A 26,609-nucleotide genomic window follows, 5' to 3' on the forward strand; every position below is an offset into this window, starting at 1 on the left:
ATTCCAACAATAAGACAGTGTCCTGTAAATAGAGGTTATCACGCGAGTGTGCTTGGGGATGGTAAATATCCTGCATTAGGAATAAACATTGTATTTAGCGAGCCTTGGTGAGCTAAATACATAGTGTTTATTCCTAATACAGGATATTTACCATCCCCAAACACACAAGCGTGATAACCTCTTTTTCATATTATGTCATTCTTTAATTCTCTGCTTGAAAATCGCTTTCTCTCTCTCACAAACATTACCGAAACATTGCGAGTTTTCCTGGAATGCGCGCATTAATATTTATTACGTCACTGGGTAAGTGATGTGTCAGTCGGACAGTGACAGTAGCCAATATAGTTCCAACTGAAATCTGTTTCTTATACATTGGCCAAGCAACAATTGTTTTTTGCCTTTCGCGTCAATCCATTGGTCTGTCCCCTAGAGAAACTGCCCTTTGTCAAAGGGAAGCTACTCTAACCCTAGTCTTTGAGACGTCACGACAACGTTCAGACGTTGTTGACAGTCATCCTGTCCTGTCATAACGTTAAGAAGAGCAGTCAGATGTATACACAGCGACAAAACGAAACAAGGTAACAATTCAAACATCTTTCGGCCAAATCCAACTTTTTTTAATTTGTGGAAAAGGTTTCAAGCCACAGAGGTCTACAAGCACAGATATGGCTACTGATCCCACTTGGCTTGGCCTAGTGCCCTCAAAAAATTGTTGTCAAAACTTATAAAATGCCTTAGCTACGTCACAGTTAGACACTGATTTTCAGTATATTAGACTGTTCTTTTGATAATGATAGCAATTATCCCTGTCGTTTATCCAGATACCCGATGGTTAATTCTGACTCGATCGCCAAATGACAAGGGCGATGCCATGTTTGTTTATAAACACTGAAAGTAGTCCCTACTTGACCTTTGATATTTGCATCTCTATCCACATATGACCCCAACGGATAACGTTTTTATCCGTTGGCTTTATCCTGCCGAGAAACCTACCCATTATATGATAAAAAAAGATTATTTGTTTATGATTGTAAGGATACAAGATGACAGGGGATATGGATGACTTTGTTTTCTTGTTTGAATTGAAAGTAAAATAAGGTAAACTATTCATGCTGAGAGACAATACAGTGTAAAGAAACATTTAATATTGTAGGGAGGATTTTTATAACCCACATAAATATTATTATCTTACCACCATGTCAGAATGATGAGATCTGATTGGTTCATGTGATCTTGATAAAATACTATGTATACTCCTGGGAAGGAAATCAATTTATGAGAGCAAGAATAAATCCCTTAAACCCTGCCATGAAGAAAACATGCTGCACATGGATTTCTGAGCGGGATAATAAATCCCTTATTCCCTGCTACGAAGCAAAAAGCTGCACGTTTACGGCACAAGTAAACCTCAGCTCAATAGAACAGCAGTTTTCTATCAATTGTCAGTATGTTTTAATTCTTTTACAATGGCAGACTGAAAAGTGAGCTTGTTGTATAAAAACTAACATTAAAACATCATATACCCCACGGGATACTGGAGAGAGGCTGCCCATTTGGTTCTCAGTTTTGAGAGGGCTGCCCATTTGGTTCTCAGTTTTGAGAGAGCAGCCTGTTTGGTTCTCAGTTTTGAGAGAGCTGCCTGTTTGGTTCTCAGTTTTGAGAGAGCTGCCTGTTTGGTTCTTAGTTTTGAGGGGCTGTATGTTTGGTTCTCAGTTTTGAGAGAGCTGCCTGTTTGGTTCTCAGTTTTGAGGGGCTGTATGTTTGGTTCTCAGTTTTGAGAGGGCTGCCTGTTTGGTTCTCAGTTTTGAGAGAGCTGCCTGTTTGGTTCTTAGTTTTGAGAGAGCTGCCTGTTTGGTTCTTAGTTTTGAGAGAGCTGCCTGTTTGGTTCTCAGTTTTGAGAGAGCTGCCTGTTTGGTTCTCAGTTTTGAGGGGCGGTATGTTTGGTTCTCAGTTTTGAGAGGGCTGCCTGTTTGGTTCTCAGTTTTGTGGGGCTGCCCACTTGGTTCTCTGTTTTGAGAGAGCTGCATGTTTGTTTCTCAGTATTTAGAGGGCTGCATGTTTGGTTCTCAATTTTGTGGGGCTGCCCATTTGGTTCTCAGTTTTGAGAGGGCTGCATGTTTGTTTCTCAGTTTTGAGAGGGCTGCCTGTTTGGTGTTTCAGTTTTGTATGTCTGGTTTGCCCTCTCAAAACTAAGAACCAAACATGCAGCCCCTCAAAACTGAAAAACCAAACAGGCAGCCCTCTCAAAACTGAGAAACAAAGATGCAGCCCTCTCAAAACTGAGAACCAAACATGCAGCCCTCTCAAAACTTAGAACCAAACATGCAGCCCCTCAAAACTGAGAACCAAACAGGCAGCCCTCTCAAAACTTAGAACCAAACAAACCGCCCCTCAAAACTAAGAACCAAACAGGCAGCCTCTCAAAACCGTTCTTGGTTTTCCATTAACAGGACAAATACATTTGTTTCGGAAACAGAGTCACTTTTATTATGCACATTTTTAAATTACAATGGTAAAATAACAATAGAAAGATACTTATCACACAAGGAGTTGATGACATTGTTGCTAGTGAAGTTTTACAAGAAACATGCCGTCACCTGTGGGATATTTAATCAAATCTAGTAGTTTCCCTGTCATTGTGAAAATGTTAAGTCCTTTTCTAGTGAGTAAATGGACCTGGTTATTAATTACCTGCACAAAAAAACATTCCAGATTTCTCTTAAGATGATGTCTTTTGGATTTTCTAGATTTCAAGTTCACAAGGATAACTACTCTTGCACTGCATGCAATGATGGAGTCATCAGGAACAAAAGAAAACGATCTGATCTTGTCTCTCTTGTAATTCAGTAATTTATATTTGCTTTCCCTTTCTTCTCTTCCATGCGTCAGGGTCAAAAGTTTGTTGTGAGAATTTGTCCAATACATTATCTGCTTTTCTGTGTTGATAGACATTATTATCTCGCCTTCTGCCTTCAATAGTAAGACTTTGGTTTTCTTATTCATATTAAAGCAGAATATTATTGACCTGCCGTAATGTTGGTAGGCATAAAATATAAGTCCTCTTTTACTGTCAATGGTAAAGTCATGGACATTCCTGGACAAGATGATAGTACGCACATCTCCACCATCAACACATGCACATTTTATTCATTTCGAATCAGACCAGTACAACAATGATGTCAGTAGATTGAGAAAAGCAGTTCGCATTTTACCGGATGATTTTATACCTGTTCCCTGAAACTGTTTCCTGTTTGGATCGTATTGATACACTCTATAATCAGCCATTTTGTCAAAGCAAATATAACTTGTTGCAAGTTTTCACTGTACACACAAGTGGGAAGCATTAATTGTTTTTTCACGATGAGTTTGTTCTTGAAACCGGGACACGGATGTAGGTGAGGTTGGTTCAGATGATGAAAAGTTTCCTCTCTGAAACACAGGGAGCAATCATTTTACTGAAGATGGGCTGAGGGTGGTTGGGGGGTTGTTTGCCTGACCTTCAATCATAACCAATAACTAATGTCATTCATCATGTGTTGGGGGTGGAATAGGTCTTCAGCAACCCATGCTTGCCATAAAAGACAACTGCCTGTCGTAAGGGACGTCAAACGGGATCAGGTGGTCAGGCTCACTGGTGGTCAGGCACATCATCATATCCCAATTGCCTAGATCGATGCTCATGATGTCAATTACTGGAATGTCTGGTCCTGACTCGATTATTTACAGACCGACGTCATATAGCTGGAATTTTGTGCGGCGTTAAACAACAAACAAACAAACAACATCATGTTTTTGAGACATCTACATTAACTGAGGATCCTTTGTAAGTGCAATGTCCAGTCATGTGGTTTTAAATTTGAAACCAACACCAAATTTGGGCTTTCTGTCCACATGAAACATGTATTTATAAAACTGACATGCTGTTGAGACTGGCGTTAATCCCAATTCATGCCAAGAATGGCACAGAAATTAGAACATTTCAGTTGCTGAAGAACAGATTTTTTTCAGAATGAATTCTTCCAACAAAACAAAAATTGTTCATTATAATGCACAACAAAGTCGTCAAGGAGTTTTATTTTAAAAATATTTCACTCAGTGTTGTCTGGTGTTTTGAGAAGAATTAAAAGGCTGAAAGAGGAACACCTTTCCTTTGATCTCGATATTAGTTTTGACATGTTTTCTCCTGTCGTCGTGATCCCAGACTCTGTAGAGACGGGTTTCCGCATCTTTAGTAGAAGGATGTAGTTTCTAAACTGCAGACTATGAGTTAGAAAGCCCTTTTCCTGAAACTGGTTCACATCATCCATTATCAGCCCTCCAGCAAACTGTGTGTGGACCAATTCAGTGAAATATGGACAAAGTCCATTTGTTGGGCACACTCCACAATAATGATCGAGGTCAATAACGATTACACTGTTATTACTCTGCGACAAGCCCTCTGTCAGGATACATGATCCAGTGATGTTGGACAGCAGCGTAAATATAGTTAACCAGTGACAACTTGTCAACCCGTTCATGACTAAATCCTCCCTGTACTCCCCACTTTCTGTGTGGATTGTGACAACCAGTGCAGCTGTACAAATGTTAAAAGCTACATCAGATGACAGTGAGATAAAACATGCTCCGAATACGATTTCTTAAGTAGGGTAGTTTATATTATATATACTACTCAAAAGAAGTTAAAAACACTTATTCACTCATGGTACTATATGGCATAACAGATAAACCAAAGAAATAGGAAAGAATCGTGTTCTTTAACTTCTTTTGAGTAGTATAGTTAAATTTTGTATGGATTACTAGTACTTGTCATATGATCAGTACAAACATAATGTTCAGCCCATCATCATTTTTATAAGGAGATAAGTCAAATGGTTTGCAATGAAGCTTTAATAATCTCTTTATTCTTTAGATTCTTTTCTTAGATTTTTTTCCTGACATCCTATTACTTTTAAAAACTAAAAGAGATTTTGATATGCTTTATCTGATGTTAAATTAATGTTAATGTACTTGTGTATATCACACTAATGGAGCATTGCCACCTGATATTTCGTCTCAATGCCATGAGAAATTAACAATAGTAGCATGAAAGGTGGTCCTTAACTGATTTTTTTAGTAGTTTAGCTCCGTCTCATTAAAATCACATCTTAGAGCACACTACCGCTTCACAAAGATCTGAAGACATCACATTAAAATCACATCCTAGAGCTCACTACTGCTACACAAAGATCTGAGGACATCACATTAAAATCACATCTTAGAGCTCGCTACTGCTACACAAAGATCTGAGGACATCACATTAAAATCACATCTTAGAGCTCGCTACTGCTACACAAAGATCTGAGGACATCACATTAAAATCACATCTTAGAGCTCACTACCGCTGCACAAAGATCTGAGGACATCCCATTAAAGTCACATCTTAGAGCTCACTACCGCTACACAAAGATCTGAGGACATCACATTAAAGTCACATCTTAGAGCTCGCTACCGCTACACAAAGATCTGAGGACATCACATTAAAATCACATCCTAGAGCTCGCTACTGCTACACAAAGATCTGAGGACATCACATTAAAATCACATCTTAGAGCTCACTACAGCCTCACAAAGATCTGAGGACATCACATTAAAGTCACATCTTAGAGCTTGCTACCGCTACACAAAGATCTGAGGACATCACATTAAAATCACATCCTAGAGCTCGCTACTGCTACACAAAGATCTGAGGACATCACATTAAAATCACATCTTAGAGCTCACAACCGCTTCACAAAGATCTGAGGACATCACATTAAAGTCACATCTTAGAGCTCACTACCGCTCAGAAAGATCTGAGGACATCACATTGAGGTTACATCTTAGAGCTCACAACCGTTTCACAAAGATCTGAGGACATCACATTAAGGTCACATGTTAGAGCTCGCTACAGCTTCACAAAGATCTGAGGACATCCCATTAAAATCACATCTTAGAGCTCACTACGGCTACACAAAGATCTGAGGACATCCCATTAAAATCACATCTTAGAGCTCACTACCGCTTCACAAAGATCTGAGGACATCACATTAAATTCACATCTTAGAGCTCACTACAGCCTCACAAAGATCTGAGGACATCACATTAAGGTCACATCTTAGAGCTCACTACAGCCTCACAAAGATCTGAGGACATCACATTAAGGTCACATCTTAGAGCTCACTACAGCCTCACAAAGATCTGAGGACATCCCATTAAAATCACATCTTAGAGCTCACTACCGCTTCACAAAGATCTGAGGACATCACATTAAAATCACATCTTAGAGCTCACTACCGCTTCACAAAGATCTGAGGACATCACATTAAGGTCACATCTTAGAGCTCACTACAGCCTCACAAAGATCTGAGGACAACCCATTAAAATCACATCTTAGAGCTCGCTACAGCCTCACAAAGATCTGAGGACATCACATTAAAATCACATCTTAGAGCTCGCTGCCGCTACACAAAGATCTGAGGACTTCACATTAAAATCACATCTTAGAGCTCGCTACAGCTTCACAAAGATCTGAGGACATCCCATTAAAATCACATCTTAGAGCTCGCTACAGCTTCACAAAGATCTGAGGACATCCCATTAAAATCACATCTTAGAGCTCACTACAGCCTCACAAAGATCTGAGGACATCACATTAAGGTCACATGTTAGAGCTCGCTACAGCTTCACAAAGATCTGAGGACATGACATTAAAATCACATCTTAGAGCTCACTACCGCTACACAAAGATCTGAGGACATCACATTAAAATCACATCTTAGAGCTCGCTACCGCTACACAAAGATCTGAGGACATCACATTAAAATCACATGTTAGAGCTCGCTACAGCTTCACAAAGATCTGAGGACATGACATTAAAATCACATCTTAGAGCTCGCTACCGCTACACAAAGATCTGAGGACATCCCATTAAAGTCACATCTTAGAGCTCGCTACAGCTTCACAAAGATCTGAGGACATCACATTAAAATCACATCTTAGAGCTCGCTACTGCTACACAAAGATCTGAGGACATCACATTAAAATCACATCTTAGAGCTCGCTACTGCTACACAAAGATCTGAGGACATCACATTAAGGTCACATCTTAGAGCTCACTACAGCTTCACAAAGATCTGAGGACATCACATTAAAATCACATCTTAGAGCTCGCTACTGCTACACAAAGATCTGAGGACATCACATTAAAATCACATCTTAGAGCTCACTACCGCTACACAAAGATCTGAGGACATCCCATTAAAATCACATCTTAGAGCTCGCTACAGCTTCACAAAGATCTGAGGACATCACATTAAAATCACATCTTAGAGCTCACTACAGCTTCACAAAGATCTGAGGACATCACATTAAAATCACATCTTAGAGCTCGCTACAGCTTCACAAAGATCTGAGGACATCACATTAAAGTCACATCTTAGAGCTCACTACAGCCTCACAAAGATCTGAGGACATCCCATTAAAATCACATCTTAGAGCTCACTACCGCTACACAAAGATCTGAGGACATCCCATTAAAATCACATCTTAGAGCTCGCTGCCGCTACACAAAGATCTGAGGATATCCCATTAAGGTCACATCTTAGAGCTCAGTTGATCAGCTGAATATATTTTTATTCAAATTTGATTGCTGTCATCACAGTTGGATTTTTTTAACCATGTCCTAAAAAAGACTAGACGTTAGACTTCATTATTGTATACCTCTTGTGTAACCTAGAAAATAACGCTGACAAATTATTTGGAGGAGGTTGAAGATCAAGGTCATTCTGTCTGAACTTGGCTACTAATGATTGTAATTTGATGAAAATTTATATGCATGTTTTTTTAGGTTTTGGTTTTGATCACATGGACTTTTTGGTGGCCTGTATAAGGTCAAGGTCATTAGAAGTCTGGTGACTTGAAGAGGCCTGGAATTGTCTGTTTTGAAGCTATGTACTAGGGCTGGGACGGGTATCTCGGGTACTCGGGTGGGAACTGAGTAGGACCCGGGTACCCACAGGACTACCCGGAGCCATGGTTAGTCACGTGATTATATTGTTTAATAGCAAAAAATATTTAGAACTCTATGGTTACACTATAAGTCACAAATTTCTGTCTGACTATACACACATTCCTTCTGACTTTATATGTTTGCATAATGACATAACTTCAGTCAACATCAGTGTATGCATGACCAGATCGGATTTTACGTGTATCTAAATATATTTTGACAGGAGTACGGTCAAATGTTTCCCAATCAGACATTTTGTACCTCTCTCTTGAGACCAACAGCCTGTACCCGGATAGGGTCGGGTAATAGGGGGGTGGGTACCCGGGTAGTAAATTTGGACTCGTCCCCGCCCTACTATGTACTGCTTTGGCCATGTGATGTCGAACCTGAAATGCTTATAACCTTGTTATTAGGGTAGGTAGATGTACCCTTTTATAGTTGTCACCTGCCGCAACAGTTAGGTTCCATCCACCCTTACGTGTACACTCCATCAGAGAGTTATCTCCAGAACCTCTCCATGGATTTGGTTCAAATTTGGAGCCAAGGTATTTCAGGATTTTTGCAGACTCAAGTTGATTTTAGTGACCTTGACCTTACTTTTAAGGTGATGGAAAGCCTTTGACCAGATACCATATACGGTATAGGATCTCTGATTTGACCAATTTGCTGTTTGTTAATAAGTCATCACCAGAAACTCAGCATGGCTTTCATTCCATACAAGGATAAAAATGGAGATTGTTACTTGCACCTGATAATGATTCCTCTATTGTCACCATTCGTGACCAACTTGTGTTATTCCGGGACAAGCCGAATAGCGACTCGTGCCCCTCTCATGGCCATTTTTGCGACCGCATTCCATCTTAACGCAAATGGGCATACCTAAAACAATTGTCAACTCATTGTGTAATGGTTCACATATATTTTCCCCATATATTATATATATATTTCAGATACAATTTAAAGCACATCTGGACATGCGGAATTATACAGTATGATTAAACACATTTAACTCTGTCTTGGGTATTTTTTTAGATGCAAGACATATGTAAAATCAAAAATTATTTCTGAGGGATTCTTTGACGAAGAACTTGAAATCATACGCACATTCTGATTGGTCTGTCATATTTTCGCACATAACATTCATCGATAGGGAAACGAGTCTTCTTGCAGGTTACGGAAAGGGGCGAGTGGTGAAGAATGATAATATTCATCGATAGGGGGATGAGTCTTCTTGCAGGTTACGGAAAGGGGCGAGTGGTGAAGAATGATAACATTCATCGATAGGGGGACGAGTCTTCTTGCAGGTTACGGAAAGGGGCGAGTGGTGAAGAATGATAACATTCATCGATAGGGGGATGAGTCTTCTTGCAGGTTACGGAAAGGGGCGAGTGGTGAAGAATGATAACATTCATCGATAGGGGGACGAGTCTTCTTGCAGGTTACGGAAAGGGGCGAGTGGTGACGAATGGTATTGTTACCTCTCAATAGATATGGCATCTAGGTAGAGTTGAATTAATCCTTACATGTTCATCACAAATCAGGTTAGATAAAAAAATATCTTTTCATAAAGATTACTTGTAGAGCACAGTGGTACAGATGAAATACGATTCAACAAATTATTCTGTCCTGTTTGTGGCGGGGGACTTTATTGCCACCTTGGTGAACCATAGAACATTAGCACTATACAACATAAGGGATGAGGATGGATAGAGTTAGATAGTTGCAACTGTCATATGTAATCGTGAGTGAGTGAGTCAGTATGGTTTTATGCCGCTTTTAGCAATATCCCAGCAATATGACTTCGGGGGACACCAGAAATGGGCTTCACACATTGTTCCCATGTCTGGATTCAAACCCGGGTCTTCGGCGTGATGATCGAATGCCATACCCACTAGGCTACCCCACCTCCCCCCATTTGCATTGTGGGGGTGGTCGGGTAGCCTAGTTGTTAAAGCGTTCGCTCATCACGCCGAAGAAGCGGGTTCGATTCCCGACATGGTTACAATGTGTGAAGCCCATTTGTGGTGTCCCCCACCATGATATTGCTGGAATATTGCTAAAAGCGGCGTAAAACCATACTCACTCACTCACTCCCATATGCATTGTGAGTCCGACTGGTTCATCGTACATGTTTCTGATGGATAGTTTTGGGCATTCAACTGAGACAGGTTATTTCACTATATTAAGATATAATGTTTTTTATCTGACATCAAAGTTTTGAAGGGGGGACAGGTGGCCCAGTCGTCGCATCCCTTAGGCACGCCAGAAACCTATGATTGTGGGTTCGAATCCTTTGCCCTGATTATGTTTCTAGGTTTGTCATCACCATACTTGTGTTCATGGGTTTCACTGAAGAGGTAAACATCTGAGACCTGCATCACTTCCGGCTTTCTTCCCACATTAAGCTGACACACCGCGATATAACTGGAAGACTGTTAAAAGCGGCGTTAAACCCAACTTACTCACTCACTCAAAGTTTTGAACTCTCTAGCACAATATTTTGTCATACTTGCACCATGAATTTACTGTTCAATTGCAACTTCTTTCCTCCAAAAAAAGAGGGGTTTAATATGTATTTTTTTATTAGCCCGATGGTTTTACTTTGTTGACAATAAAATGCTTAATCATCTTCTCAAACTTTTAAGAGCACAATGTCAGCAAGAATTATTTGTTTACATGTAACTGGCACCAGGAGACAGTTGGTTGTTGGATTATCTTGGAAAGTAGTGTGTCTCATGTCAGATTGTGTGTGTCTATGTCAGGTCAGTGTCAGGCCATGTGTGTCTGTGTCAGCCATGTGTGTCCATGTGTGTCTGTGTCAGCCATGTGTGTCCATGTGTGTCTGTGTCAGCCATGTGTGTCAGTGTCAGGCCATGTGTGTCTGTGTCAGCTATGTGTGTCCATGTGTGTCTGTGTCAGCCATGTGTTTCTGTGTCAGCCATGTGTTTCTGTGTCAGCCATGTATTTCTGTGTTAGCCATGTATTTCTGTGTCAGCCATGTGTGTCCATGTGTGTCTGTGTCAGACATGTGTTTCTGTGTCAGCCATGTGTGTCCATGTATGTCTATGTCAGCCATGTGTTTCTGTGTCAGCCATGTGTTTCTGTGTCAGCCATGTATTTCTGTGTTTGCCTTGTATTTCTGTGTCAGCCATGTGTGTCCATGTGTTTCTGTGTCAGACATGTGTTTCTGTGTCAGCCATGTGTGTCCATGTATGTCTATGTCAGCCATGTGTTTGTGTGTCAGCCATGTGTTTCTGTGTCAGCCATGTATTTCTGTGTTAGCCATGTATTTCTGTGTCAGCCATGTGGGTCCATGTGTGTCTGTGTCAGACATGTGTTTCTGTGTCAGCCATGTGTGTCCATGTATGTCTTTGTCAGCCATGTGTTTCTGTGTCAGCCATGTGTTTCTGTGTCAGCCATGTATTTCTGTGTCAGCCATGTGTTTCTGTGCCAGCCATGTGTGTCTGTGTCAGCTATGTGTTTCTGTGTCAGCCATGTGTTTCTGTGTCAGCCATGTGTTTCTGTGTCAGCCATGTGTGTCTGTGTCAGCCATGTGTTTCTGTGTCAGCCATGTGTTTCTGTGTCAGCCATGTGTTTCTGTGTCAGCCATGTGTGTCTGTGTCAGCCATGTGTTTCTATGTCAGCCATGTGTTTCTGTGTCAGCCATGTGTTTCTGTGTCAGCCATGTATTTCTGTGTCAGCCATGTGTGTTTATGTCAGCCATGTGTGTCTGTGTCAGCCATGTGTTTCTGTGTCAGCCATGTGTGTCTGTGTCAGCCATGTGTTTCTGTGTCAGCCATGTGGGTCCATGTGTGTCTATGTCAGCCATGTATTTCTGTGTCAGCCATGTGTTTCTGTGTCAGCCATGTGTTTCTGTGTCAGCCATGTGTTTCTGTGTCAGCCATGAGTTTCTGTGTCAGCCATGTGTGTCTGTGTCAGGCTATGTGTTTCTGTGTCAGCCATGTGTGTCCATGTATGTCTATGTCAGCCATGTGTTTCTGTGTCAGCCATGTGTTTCTGTGTCAGCCATGTATTTCTGTGTCAGCCATGTGTGTTTATGTCAGCCATGTGTGTCTGTGTCAGCCATGTGTTTCTGTGTCAGCCATGTGGGTCCATGAGTGTCTGTGTCAGACATGTGTGTCTGTGTCAGGCTATGTGTTTCTGTGTCAGCCATGTGTTTCTGTGTCAGCCATGTGTTTCTGTGTCAGCCATGTGTTTCTGTGTCAGCCATGTGTGTCTGTGTCAGCCATGTGTTTCTGTGTCAGCCATGTGTTTCTGTGTCAGCCATGTGTTTCTGTGTCAGCCATGTGGGTCCATGTGTGTCTGTGTCAGACATGTGTGTCTGTGTCAGGCTATGTGTTTCTGTGTCAGCCATGTGTTTCTGTGTCAGCCATGTGTTTCTGTGTCAGCCATGTGGGTCCATGTGTTTCTGTGTCAGCCATGTGTGTCTGTGTCAGCTATGTGTTTCTGTGTCAGTCATGTGTGTCTGTGTCAGCCATGTGTTTCTGTGTCAGCCATGTGTTTCTGTGTCAGCCATGTGTTTCTGTGTCAGCCATGTGGGTCCATGTGTGTCTGTGTCAGACATGTGTGTCTGTGTCAGGCTATGTGTTTCTGTGTCAGCCATGTGTTTCTGTGTCAGCCATGTGTTTCTGTGTCAGCCATGTGTTTCTGTGTCAGCCATGTGTGTCTGTGTCAGCCATGTGTTTCTGTGTCAGCCATGTGTTTCTGTGTCAGCCATGTGTTTCTGTGTCAGCCATGTGGGTCCATGTGTGTCTGTGTCAGACATGTGTGTCTGTGTCAGGCTATGTGTTTCTGTGTCAGCCATGTGTTTCTGTGTCAGCCATGTGTTTCTGTGTCAGCCATGTGTTTCTGTGTCAGCCATGTGGGTCCATGTGTGTCTGTGTCAGACATGTGTTTCTGTGTCAGCCATGTCTGTCCATGTATGTCTATGTCAGCCATGTATTTCTGTGTCAGCCATGTGTGTCTATGTCAGCCATGTGTTTCTGTGTCAGCCATGTGTTTCTGTGTCAGCCATGTGTTTCTGTGTCAGCCATGTATGTCTGTGTCAGCCATGTGTTTCTGTGCCAGCCATGTATTTCTGTGTCAGTCATGTATTTCTGTGCCAGCCATGTGTTTCTGTGTCAGGCAATGTGTGTCTATGTCAGCCATGTGTTTCTGTGTCAGCCATGTGTTTCTGTGTCAGCCATGTGTTTCTGTGTCAGCCATGTGTTTCTGTCAGGTTATGTGTTTCTGTGTCAGCCATGTGTTTCTGTGTCAGCCATGTGTTTCTGTGTCAGCCTATGAGTTTTTGTGTCAGCCATGACTTGTGTTTCTGTGTCAGCCATGTGTTTCTGTGTCAGCCATGTGTTTCTGTGTCAACCATGTGTTTTTGTGTCAGCCTATGAGTTTCTGTGTCAGCCATGACTTGTGTTTCTGTGTCAGCCATGTATTTCTGTGTCAGCCATGTGTTTCTGTGTCAGCCATGTGTTTTTGAGTCAGCCATGACTTGTGTTTCTGTGTCAGCCATGTGTTTCTGTGTCAGCCATGACTTGTGTTTCTGTGTCAGCCTATGAGTTTCTGTGTCAGCCATGACTTGTGTTTCTGTGTCAGCCATGTGTTTCTGTGTCAGCCATGTGTTTCTGTGTCAGCCATGTGTTTCTGTGTCAGCCATGTGTTTCTGTGTCAGCCATGTGTTTCTGTGTCAGCCATGTGTTTCTGTGTCAGCCATGTATTTCTGTGTCAGCCATGTGTTTCTGTGTCAGCCATGTGTTTCTGTGTCAGCCATGTGTTTCTGTGTCAGCCATGTGTTTCTGTGTCAGCCATGTGTTTCTGTGTCAGCCATGTGTTTCTGTGTCAGCCATGACTTGTGTTTGTGTGTCAGCCATGTGTTTCTGTGTCAGCCATGTGTTTCTGTGTCAGCCATGTATTTCTGTGTCAGCCATGTGTTTCTGTGTCAGCCATGTGTTTCTGTGTCAGCCATGTGTTTCTGTGTCAGCCATGTGTTTCTGTGTCAGCCATGTGTTTCTGTGCCAGCCATGTGTTTCTGTGTCAGCCATGTGTTTCTGTGTCAGCCATGTGTTTCTGTGTCAGCCATGTGTTTCTGTGTCAGCCATGTGTTTCTGTGTCAGCCATGTGTTTCTGTGTCAGCCATGTGTTTCTGTGTCAGCCATGTGTTTCTGTGTCAGCCATGTGTTTTTGAGTCAGCCATGACTTGTGTTTCTGTGTCAGCCATGTGTTTCTGTGTCAGCCATGTGTTTCTGTGTCAGCCATGTGTTTCTGTGTCAGCCATGTGTTTCTGTGTCAGCCATGTGTTTCTGTGCCAGCCATGTGTTTCTGTGTCAGCCATGTTTTTCTGTGTCAGCCATGTGTTTCTGTGCCAGCCATGTGTTTCTGTGTCAGCCATGTGTTTTTGAGTCAGCCATGACTTGTGTTTCTGTGTCAGCCATGTGTTTCTGTGTCAGCCATGTGTTTCTGTGTCAGCCATGTGTTTCTGTGTCAGGCTATGTGTTTCTGTGCCAGCCATGTGTTTCTGTGTCAGCCATGTGTTTCTGTGCCAGCCATGTGTTTCTGTGTCAGCCATGTGTTTCTGTGTCAGGCTATGTGTTTCTGTGCCAGCCATGTGTTTCTGTGTCAGCCATGTGTTTCTGTGCCAGCCATGTGTTTCTGTGTCAGCCATGTGTTTCTGTGCCAGCCATGTGTTTCTGTGTCAGCCATGTATTTCTGTGTCAGTCATGTGTTTCTGTGTCAGCCATGTGTTTCTGTGCCAGCCATGTGTTTCTGTGTCAGCCATGTGTGTTTCTGTGTCAGCCATGTGTTTCTGTGTCAGCCATGTGTTTCTGTGTCAGGCTATGTGTTTCTGTGTCAGCCATGTGTTTCTGTGTCAGCCATGTGTTTCTGTGTCAGCCATGTGTTTCTGTGTCAGCCATGTGTTTCTGTGCCAGCCATGTGTTTCTGTGTCAGCCATGTGTTTCTGTGTCAGCCATGTGTTTCTGTGTCAGCCATGTGTTTCTGTGTCAGCCATGTGTTTCTGTGTCAGCCATGTGTTTCTGTGTCAGCCATGTGTTTCTGTGTCAGCCATGTGTTTCTGTGTCAGGCTATGCGTGGGCTGACAGGAGCCCAGTTGACTTCACTCCGTGGGACAGCAAGGAGCCCGACACACAGGGTGGGAATGCCCAGTGTGTTGAGGTGATCATACAGACTGGCAAGTTCAACGTGCAGGCCTGCTGGCATCTCAGGAACTGGATCTGTGGCATCAAGAAAGGTAAGACAATGGATCCACCAATCTTACAATTTATTAGCGTTCCGTCTGTCCGTCCTTCCGTCTGTCCGTCCTTCCATCCAAGCTTTTGTACGGCCCATAACTTTTTTATTTTTGCCATTTCCATGGAAACTTTAGAACTTAAACTTTTAGGGTTGGTGTTTTGTATGGCCCATATCTTTTTAACCACGCACCCTAGCTTCACCAAACGTGCTACACTCATTTACCACAATGAGTACTTGTGCCTTTTGCTAGTTTGAATATTCTGAATTTTTTAATGTTTGCCGTTTCCATGGACACATTAAGAAACTTCAACTTTAAGGGTGGGTGTTTTGTACAGCCCATATCTTTTTAACTATGCATCCTAGCTTCATCAAGCTTGCTACACACATTAACCACAATGAGTACTTGTGCCTTTTGCTAGTTTGAAGATTGTGAATTTTTTATTTTTGCCGTTTCCATGGAATCATGGTGAAACATAAATTTTGGGTAGAGTTTTTGTACGATCCATGTTTACAATATTATGTATCCTAGCTTCAGCAAACTTGCTACATTAACCACTATGATTGTTTTTTATCTTTTATAAGATTCTGAAAGTTTTCTCTTTTGCTCTTTTTCATTTAATGTATAATAAGTATGCGTCATGCTTTGTAGTTAATTTTAAGTATCAAAGGATTCCAAGAATGTATGTTGTGCTAAGCATTGATTATCCCACACTAGATTGAAATATATTTGCAAAAACATGTGTTCATTTCAAACATAATGCATCCTCATGGGGTTACAAAGGAAAGGGCAGTTCCTCTGACTTAAAGCAACAGGTATATTTAATTAATTAACAAACTATTTACTATTTGTTGTTGACCAGCAGGGATAACGGGGGTATGTGAGCTTTGCTCACTTCTTTCTTGTTTTCAATGTACTGGCCACATTGCAGCTTGTATTTAGAGCCCTGCAAAAGGCTCTTATCAGTGTGTGTTTGTCGTGTGGGTCATGCAGAGTGAAGTATTTCCCAACAGCATCCTCCCAATCTTCGTCCAACAGTGCTGCTCAAACAGCATGTGCCTTGCGATTAATGCAGACACCAGGACACGACTCCACAATGTGATCTTAGCGCTAAGATGATCGTAACCCCAATACTTAAGCAAAGGTTTACGATAGTCGTAGTGCTAAAATGGCTTTGTTGAACAGGCCCCTGGGCTCCAAATTGGTGAAGTGTAAAGCAATCACAATGCACTAATGACATTTTATGAATCTCCCTGAAAATGTTCTCCAAGCTTTAGATGTTGCCAAACTTGCTATTTACAGGTTTGATGCCAGTACCTAGAACCACATTGCCGGTACCCACATCAGGTAATATACAAACAATAGATATTCCAGTACCAGTATATTCCAGTATAATTAAGAAAATAATGGATTATATTATTCCTGATAAATAAAATAGTTTCAGATACAATTGTCGCCGATCCTTGCATTAAAAATCTTATAAAGTTATATCATTGGGTGTGTCTTGACCGAATCACCGGTCGATTCCAAGAAAACGTGTGTACAGCTGATTGCTGTTTCCAGCTTAGTTTACGAGAAAATACGCAAGGTAATCTTAATCCCTAAATATAAAACAATGCCTAGCTGAACAATAAATACTATTTAAACGGTAAATAAACATGTCTGGTGATTTTTTATCTCAAATTTCGAATTTGTACTGATGAAGTTTCCCAGCACCCGTTCGTTTGCCGGACTTCGCTGAAAGGGTACGGTGTAAAAATTTTCTGCGCATAATATTCAAATTTCTTTTTTTAAAAAATATTGAACCCGCTAGAGGGGGGTGCGCATTATACATGGGTGCGCACTATACTCAAGAAAATACGGTAATTATCTTAAAACTTTTGAGCATCAGCGAAGTATGGTGAGGGTTCCTTATTCTGGCAGTACAACAGTTTTCGATTGCCATCTTTCTCATTATGATGCTGTAGGATGTAAACTTGATTTTTTATTACTTGTTTTTTAATGTAGATATGTGATTGGCCAGTGAGTTTCTTGTTGTCAACCGCCTCTGTCATCTAGTTGTAGGGCGTCAGCCTGGAGAGTTGAAGGTCAGGGGTTCGATCCCCAGCCGCATCATACCAAATGACATTAAAAGATTGTACTTGTTGTTACCTTGCCTGGTGCTCGGCATTAAGGGGCTAAAACAAGGACTGGTCGGCTCGGAGTCATTATACTGTGTCTGAGTGGGGTATTTATGTTAAACTGCGGCATGGTATCTCAGTGGACTAGCACTTTAAATCGGCATCAGTCCGGACTAGTACAAGCAGCCTAACACACACTCACACACACGCACACACACATATGCATGCACGTCGCTATATAAGTGCAATAATCTTGGACACGACGTTAAACCCAATTTCACCTCACCATTCAAGTTGTCACTTGGTTGTCACATCAAAAGTGACCCTGTCTGCACCTCGAGTTCAGATGCTGAAAGTCTGATGCCACACACAGGAGTGAGTGAGTGAGTGAGTATGGTTTTCGCCGCTTTTAGCAATATCCAGCAATATCACGGCAGGGGACACAAGAAATGGGCTTCACACATTGTACCCATGTCGGGAATCGAATCCGGGTCTTCGGCGCGACGAGCGAACGCTTTAACCACTGGGCTACCTGACTGCCCCTTCCACACACAGTATGGCTCTAATTGTCACACACATATATGTCTCCAAATAGAGCCTCATGATGAATTCTTTGCATGTGTCAGGCTATGTATTCCTATATCAGCCTGTATATTAAACCAGGAACAATATATATGTTCACATCTGAAACCTAAGTGTTAGTGAGATGAAATGAGTCCTGTACAAACTTATGGCACTTATATAGCTGTGGGGGTGAGGTTAGGTTAAATAGGGTTTAACGTCACGTCCAAGATTATATAGAGAACTGCATGCACATGTGTCTGTATGTGTGGCTGCTTATACTAGTCCGGACTGATGCTTATTTATAGTGCTAACCCACCGAGATATCATGCCGCAGTTTAACATGAATACCCTACTCAGACCCAGTATACTGACTCCGAGCCGACTCCTTGTTTTATCCACTTTATCCAGTGCACCAGGCAGGCTAACAACAAGGACCATCTTTTAATGACTTTTGGTACGGTGCGCCTGGGAATCAAACCATCGACCATCCACTCTCTGGGCAAACCAGTCACAAGAAGAATGCAGAATATGGCAGAATAGATCTGTTAACAATTACTGAGTGACAAAATGCTGGTCTGGTTGTACATATACAATGGCTACTGTTGTAGGAGGTGCTTGTCCACATCTACCAAACTAGTTGTTATACAATGGCTACTGTTGTAGGAGGTGCTTGTCCACATCTACCAAACTGGCTGTTATACAATGGCTACTGTTGTAGGAGGTGCTTGTCCACATCTACCAAACTGGCTGTTATACAATGGCTACTGTTGTAGGAGGGGCTTGTCCACATCTACCAAACTGGCTGTTATACAATGGCTACTGTTGTAGGAGGGGCTTGTCCACATCTACCAAACTGGCTGTTATACAATGGCTACTGTTGTAGGAGGGGCTTGTCCACATCTACCAAACTGGCTGTTATACAATGGCTACTGTTGTAGGAGGGGCTTGTCCACATCTACCAAACTGGCTGTTATACAATGGCTACTGTTGTAGGAGGGGCTTGTCCACATCTACCAGACTGGTTGTTATACAATGGCTACTGTTGTAGGAGGGGCTTGTCCACATCTACCAAACTGGCTGTTATACAATGGCTACTGTTGTAGGAGGTGCTTGTCCGCATCTACCAAACTGGTTGTTATACAATGGCTACTGCTACATGGCTCAGGATGGTCAAGGGGACGATGGGAAGACATGGCGACAAGCACGGACTATGTGTGCTCAGTTTAATGCTCATCTTGTGTCTATTGGGAACATCAATGAACAACTGTTCGTGCAGAATTTGGTAAGAATAGATCACAGTTAGGTGGATGTCTCTTCACAAGCACTTACTGGTACATATATTTGAATATAAATATTTCAGTACATGTTTGATTCAATATTCAGCAATCATCACTGATCTTCATGGGGACAAGCATGGGTGGCTGAAGACCAATTCTAACTCAGGTTTTTCATAGGGCCCCTGTCTTTTATGTTGAAATTATTCAGTATCTTAAGCTCAACATCTGTTACACATTTCCTGACTAAAGAAAACATAAAACTTGTTATTTTAGTTCCAAATTTAGTTTAATCATAACATTCTGCATGGTCCAATAATGTGGTCATATTGTAAGGCAGTACCAAAGTTATTTGACATGTTCATATGACTGACACCTGGTCTATTTCATTTCTGTTACTTGTAAGTTCTAGACTTATCACTTGATCAAGTTCAGAATATGGCTGACGCAAGTGAAAGAACCAACTTTTCGAACTGAAAAGGAGAAAATGAAGAGCAAGATGAATTCTAAGATTTTCCCAGTGTCCTAAAACACCTTATGTGGTTACAAAACTTGTTGAGTTATAAGAAAAACACCCCTTTGTCAGCCTCTTAGGACCTATTTATTTAACCTTACCTCTGCATTGGTAGGTCCATGTCCAGGTCCAGGTCCAACATCTAACTCAGAAATGTTGAAAAGAAGTCAAATTCTGTTCATGTGTGCACATCTGTAAAATGAATATAACATTTCTGAAAATACCGTTCATTTCATAAATCCTTAATTGTTACTCGCTTAAGAACCTCATCCTATTGCTGTCATTCAGGTTTCCAATGTGAGTGACGTCCACGTATGGATTGGCCTCAGTGAACTAGACTGGGACATGGGATACAGGTATTGTCACAAGACTTCAGTAACTAGACTGGGACATGGGATGCAGGTATTGTCACAAGACTTCAGTAACTAGACTGGGACATGGGATGCAGGTATTGTCACAAGATTTCAGTAACTAGACTGGGACATGGGATACAGATATTGTCACAAGACTTCAATAACTAGACTGGGACATGGGATGCAGGTATTGTCACAAGACTTCAGTAACTAGACTGGGACATGGGATACAGGTATTGTCACAAGACTTCAGTAACTAGACTGGGACATGGGGTGCAGGTATTGTCACAAGACTTCAGTAACTAGACTGGGACATGGGATACAGGTATTGTCACAAGACTTCAGTAACTAGACTGGGACATGGGATGCAGGTATTGTCACAAGACTTCAGTAACTAGACTGGGACATGGGATGCAGGTATTGTCACAAGACTTCAGTAACTAGACTGGGACATGGGATACAGATATTGTCACAAGACTTCAGTAACTAGACTGGGACATGGGGTGCAGGTATTGTCACAAGACTTCAGCAACTAGACTGGGACATGGGATATAAGTATTTTCAAAGGCTTCAGTGAGTGAGTCAGTCAGGTTTATGCCACTTTTAGCCTCCAAGCCTTTTCATACATAAGGGGTGGGATGGGGACAGGCAATAGGCTTCAAATATTCTGCACATGGGATATCAAAGCTTATGCCCTTTAATCTGATGTGTCCATTGAATACTTTTAAGAAAATTTGTATTCTCTTCACTATTTTTGTAAATTATTTAAAGTACCTTTTCTGACCTAGATGGAGTGATGGGACACCTGATGTTAAATTCATGAACTGGAACAAAAACGAGCCTAATGACTTCGGTGGAGCAGAGGCCTGTGGCGACATGACAGTGTCGAATGGTGAGATCTTGTGATAGAATGATACTGTGTGATGAATTGGCTGGGTTTCATGAACAGTATTAGATCACAGCATGTCAGCTTGATGGTGGCGGAAACCCCGTAGTGATACAGGTCTTAGATGTTAACCATTTAGGTGAAACCCACAAGCATGAGTATGGTGTTGACAAACCTAGAATCATAATCAGGGCAAACCCCTGATCACTGGCTTCTGTCACGCTTAGGGGATGTAACTCTGTATAACAGATTGTGGCTTTCTATACAACTGGTCCACTGGTTGTGGTTGTGGTGATGATGATGATGATGATAATGACCTCGTCCACTGGGAAGACGATGTTCATAGAATGACTGTGATGATGATGATGATGATGATGATGACGACCTTGTGCAGTGGTATGATGATGTTCATAGAATGACTGTGATGATGATGATAATGATGATGATGACGACCTTGTGCAGTGGTACGATGATGTTCATAGAATGACTGTGATGATGATGATGATGATGATGATGATGATGACCTTGTGCAGTGGTACGATGATGTTCATAGAATGACTGTGATGATGATGATGATGATGATAATGATGATGATGATGATGACGACCTTGTGCAGTGGTACGATGATGTTCATAGAATGACTGTGATGATGATGACGATGATGATGATGACGACCTTGTGCAGTGGTACGATGATGTTCATAGAATGACTGTGATGATGATGATGATGATGATAATGATGATGATGATGATGATGACCTTGTGCAGTGGTACGATGATGTTCATAGAATGACTGTGATGATGATGATGATGATGATAATGATGATGATGACGACCTTGTGCAGTGGTACGATGATGTTCATAGAATGACTGTGATGATGATGATGATGATGATGATAATGATGATGATGATGATGACCTTGTGCAGTGGTACGATGATGTTCATAGAATGACTGTGATGATGATGATGATGATAATAATGATGATGATGACCTTGTGCAGTGGTACGATGATGTTCATAGAATGACTGTGATGATGATGATGATGATAATGATGATGATGATGATGACGACCTTGTGCAGTGGTACGATGATGTTCATAGAATGACTGTGATGATGATGATGATGATGATGATGATGACGACCTTGTGCAGTGGTACGATGATGTTCATAGAATGACTGTGATGATGATGACGATAGAATGGACTTTGTAAAATAGAAGAGATGATGTTACCCTTACACATAATGATGATCATGCTCACAATATGACAGCTGTTTATTAATCTGAAAAAGATGATCATGTTGTAATACATAGTGCATGTACTCATTAAAGAAGACAATACAGATCCCCTTGAATCTTCAGTGAATAATATCAGACAGATAGAATGCAGTTTCACCATTCATGTGCATGCCTTGTTTGTTCCACCAGGAAAGTGGAATGATGATCACTGTTCCATAGTACAGGGCTACGTGTGCAAGTTCAATACGAACCCATCCCCACCCACCACCACACCATCCCCCACCATGCCCGGTAACTGCCCACCTGGGTTCAAAAACTTCGGCAACAGGTGCTTCCATGTCAACACAGCTCAGGGGAACCAGCTCAACTGGGCACAGGCTCGTAAGATGTGCAAAGGTCAAGGTCGTGGGTATGACCTGGCTAGCATACGAAATGCAAGAGAACAAGGTATGTTTATTGACTGCACTGAAGCAGAACAAAGGCCACGCTTTATTTCCAGGACCTGTTCACTCACTCACGCTATCTCACTTGCAAGGATAGAAATAACAATAAATATGACAAAACTCTTTTTTATTTTTACAAGAAATCTCTGGTAAAAGCAGTCGATTGCACAATTCCAACAGCATGTGTTTATGAACCACTATCAAATAGTATTCTGTCCCAAAGGTGTCACACATGCAATGGCAAGTCAATTAATCATCTAAATAGGGAATTACATTGGACATCATTTATTTCACTGATGCATCAAATTTGGAGGTGTAGGGATGTCACAATTTACCAGTGAATCGGTGCATTGATAATACTTTCAGAGTGAGTGAGTGTTTTTCAACACTTAGCAATATCCTGGCAGGGAACACCAGAAATGGCCTTCACACATTGTACCTATGTGGGGAATCAAACCCGGGCCTTTGGCAATACACACTTAACTCTATAGATTCATATATATTAATTGTGTATCAATTCATATATTAATCCTGTATCGTTACGCACACACATACAACACACTGAAATACAATAACAAACATGTGTCTTGAAGCACATTTAGTTCAGGCAACTTCCGCTATTTTAAACAATCTTTAATTGGTTTGAATTAGTTTTCTGCCTTCAATATCAGCCACATTTTATAAGCACTGGTCTTATTAAGTTACACACTTGTTACACGTGATTTCATTGACTGATAGGGCGGTCTGGTAGCCAAGTGGTTAAAGTGTTCGCTCGTCACGCCGAAGTCCCAGGTTCGATTCCCGACATGGGTACAGTGTGTGAAGCCCCTGTCTGATGTCCCCCGCCGTGATATTGCTGGAATATTGCTGAAAGCGCCGTAAACCCATACTCACTCATTGACTGATAATCCTTATATCTCATCAAGTGACAGAATTTCTGTAAATATCATGGCGAACTTAATAGTGTTTATGCCCTTTGAACTTCATGTAAAAAGTATCATTTTGGGAGATTGTTGTATTTTGATGTCACAAATCTACCATAAAACGTTTTCAAAGGTTTCATTGGCTCTTTCAATGTTGTTTCTGAAAATCAGTTTGTGATGGTGGGCAAGTGGGCAACTGGACCACTGATATCTGATAACAGGAGGCCCATTGATATTGCTGCTGTCCGTGTCGCAAAGAACCAGCAGGTCGTCAACCATAGGGGCGGTCGTTTAGCCTAGTGGTTAAAGTGTTCGATCTGCATGCCAAATACCCGGGTTCGATTCCCGACATGGGTACAATGTGTGAAGCCCATTTCTGGTGTCCCCCGCCACTATATTGCTGGAATATTGCTAAAAGCGGAGTAAAACCATACTCACTCACTCAACCATAGGGATTCTGGGTTGAAATAGGTCACCATCAGCCGATGCTTGTCGTACGAGGTGACTAATTGGGTTGCTGGTGAAGCTGTGACTTGGCTGATTATTTGTAGGCTGCAGAGATATTGCTGGAATGGTGGTATTTCTAACTATGGTGTCCAACAACATTCGCAGACTCAGTTGTGTGTGCTCACATATTTCTTCTGTGCCTCTGTTCACCCAGCAGGGAATGAGTACCCAATATGTGAAGTGGATGTTACAACCCCTAGCACCCTAACTTGGGTTGTATACCCCCCAGGGAGTTGAGAATGAAAACTGGAATGCATACGGATCTGCTGGTCGGGGAACAAATAAAACCACATTGGGGTAGACACTAGTACCTGGTTGCCTGCGGTATATAAATGTATAATGATAATAATAATAATTTCCCCAAGCTCTATGCACCAATAGCACTGCTTTCCGAGAACATTATGAATGTGTCAGGCACTATAACATAGCCATTCTTACAAAGATTTGTTTTACAAATTAAGTTTGAAATGCCTTGGAACCAAACTATTTCTTGTCATTGTTTTGCTGTCAATGTGTCCCTCTTTTCTGTGCAGCCTTTGTGACCACGCTGCTGCTCAACACGGCCACGCCCTTGTGGCTGGGGATGTACAAGACCCCTGGGTTCGGGGGGTCCCAGAGCCTGCTGTGGGCCTTCAACAATGACCCCCTGCTGTACACCAACTGGGCAGCCAAGGAACCAAATGGAGACATGAAGGTTGGACTGACCGAGGGCGTGAAATATATACTACTCTGAAGAAGTTAAGGACCACCTGATTCTTTCGTATTACTACAGTTACAGATTAACATGAGAGATCAAGTAACATGAAAGTAATATGAAAGAATCTTTAACTTCTTTTGAGTAGTATGGCAGCTACTTTATGAGTGGAGGGGTGGTAGGTTCAGTGGTCAGAGAAGGGGGTGGGGAGAAAAAAACTTGCCTGGATTGCCTGGTCCAGACTCGATTATTTACAGACCGCTGGCATACATCTGTAACAGTACAGCGTAAAAAACAAACTGATTTATTTCGAGTGAGTGAGTGAGTATGGTTTTACGCCACTTTTAGCAATATTCCAGCAATATCACGGCGGGGGACACCAGAAATTGGCTTCACACATTGTACCCACGTCGGGAATCGAACCCAGGTCTTTGGCGTGACGAGTGAACGCTTTAACCACAAGGCTACCTGACTGCCCCTAACCTGTTTAGAAGGTCTCCATAAACTTTGGGGAGGGTCAAGGTTAACGTGAAAAGTTATTTTTTGATTGTACATTTGTTTATTGACTTTGGAAAAGTCTCATTAAAATTTTTTGTTTCCAATTTTAAAATTCATTGATTTCATCTAAAGCATGTTACAGAGAAGGAGCCCTTCAGGGTGTGTGATGTATTTCCTTGTTTCTAATGTCAGGAGAGCTGTGTCCAGATGTACTCCACGACCGCCCAAGCAGGACTGTGGAATGACATCAGCTGTGAGGCCAAAATGGGCTTCCTGTGTGAGACATGGAGAAGTTAGTAACAGTTTTGTATCATATTTGACATTAGTGTGAGTCAGGTGGCTAAGGTGTCGCAATTGGGATACGGTGACATACCTCAACCAAATCAGCGAGCCTGAACAACCGATCCCATTAGTCACCTCTTACGACAAGCATAGTTGCCTTTTATGGCAAGCATTGGAGCGGAAGGATCCCTGGCCGTGTCTTAACAAAAGACATTAAAAGATGGTACTTGTTGTTCTTCTGCCTGGCACTCGGCATTAAGGGGATAAGAGAAGGACTAGTTTGCTCGGGGTCACTATACTGTGTCTCAGTGGGGTATCCGTGTTAAACTGTGACATGGTATTTCAGTTGGCCAGCACTATAAAATCGGCATTAGTCCGGACTAGTACAATCTAGGACATGGGGTCCTAGATATATCCCTGGTTATATCCATGTGGAGAAAGGTACTTGTCCTCTGATTGATGAGCCAATGCTCTAACCACAAGGCTGCCCCTACGCCTCGTCTGTCATACAGACCCTGAAACAAATATCTCCAATACAACCCATGAAAGTCTATAATATTTGCAAGTCTAGATTACTAGTTTCTGAAGAACTGCTCTGGGTTCCTTTTTATGTTTTATTAAGATAATTTAGCAACTGTTGTTTTTTAACTACTTGCTTAATACAGGCACTAGTGACCAAACATGGCATCAGAAGAACACACTAGTTGAACTCCATAGGCCAATTATGCCGTTATTGTCCCTGCCACAAAGTGGAATGGGGATATAGGAATGGGTGTTGTCATTTGTCCGTCCTGCAATCAGTCTGTCCATCACGTTTCGTTTACGGAGAAGAGCTCAAAAACCATGAGAGATATCTTAACCAAACTTAGTAAATAGATAGGTCTAGTGGTAAACTGTGCCTTTTGATAGTTTGGGATTTTAAAAAAAGTTCTTTTTCAAGTTTGACTTGAGTTTCGAGACTGAAAATGGCGGTAGTGCTCGTTTCCGGAGTGCTAATGCCTTGCACACAAGAGGGCATGTCATATT

General features: G+C 41.9%; 1 protein-coding gene across 1 annotated transcript in view; it reads left to right on the forward strand.

Moving 5' to 3' along the window:
• Nucleotides 1-26,609, forward strand: part of LOC124117485 — a 113,501-nt gene that overhangs the window by 74,357 nt on the left and 12,535 nt on the right. Inside the window, exons 38-45 of the mRNA XM_046479401.2 lie at nucleotides 15,120-15,287; nucleotides 16,590-16,634; nucleotides 19,075-19,253; nucleotides 20,048-20,115; nucleotides 20,901-21,004; nucleotides 22,426-22,683; nucleotides 24,643-24,803; nucleotides 25,494-25,593. Coding sequence (XP_046335357.2) covers nucleotides 15,120-15,287; nucleotides 16,590-16,634; nucleotides 19,075-19,253; nucleotides 20,048-20,115; nucleotides 20,901-21,004; nucleotides 22,426-22,683; nucleotides 24,643-24,803; nucleotides 25,494-25,593 — 1,083 coding nt within the window. The remainder of the gene's footprint in view (nucleotides 1-15,119; nucleotides 15,288-16,589; nucleotides 16,635-19,074; nucleotides 19,254-20,047; nucleotides 20,116-20,900; nucleotides 21,005-22,425; nucleotides 22,684-24,642; nucleotides 24,804-25,493; nucleotides 25,594-26,609) is intronic.

The sequence above is a fragment of the Haliotis rufescens genome, unplaced genomic scaffold, assembly GCF_023055435.1.
Source record: "Haliotis rufescens isolate VD_foot unplaced genomic scaffold, xgHalRufe1.0.p SCAF_7, whole genome shotgun sequence".
NCBI classification, from domain to species: Eukaryota; Metazoa; Mollusca; class Gastropoda; order Lepetellida; family Haliotidae; genus Haliotis; species Haliotis rufescens.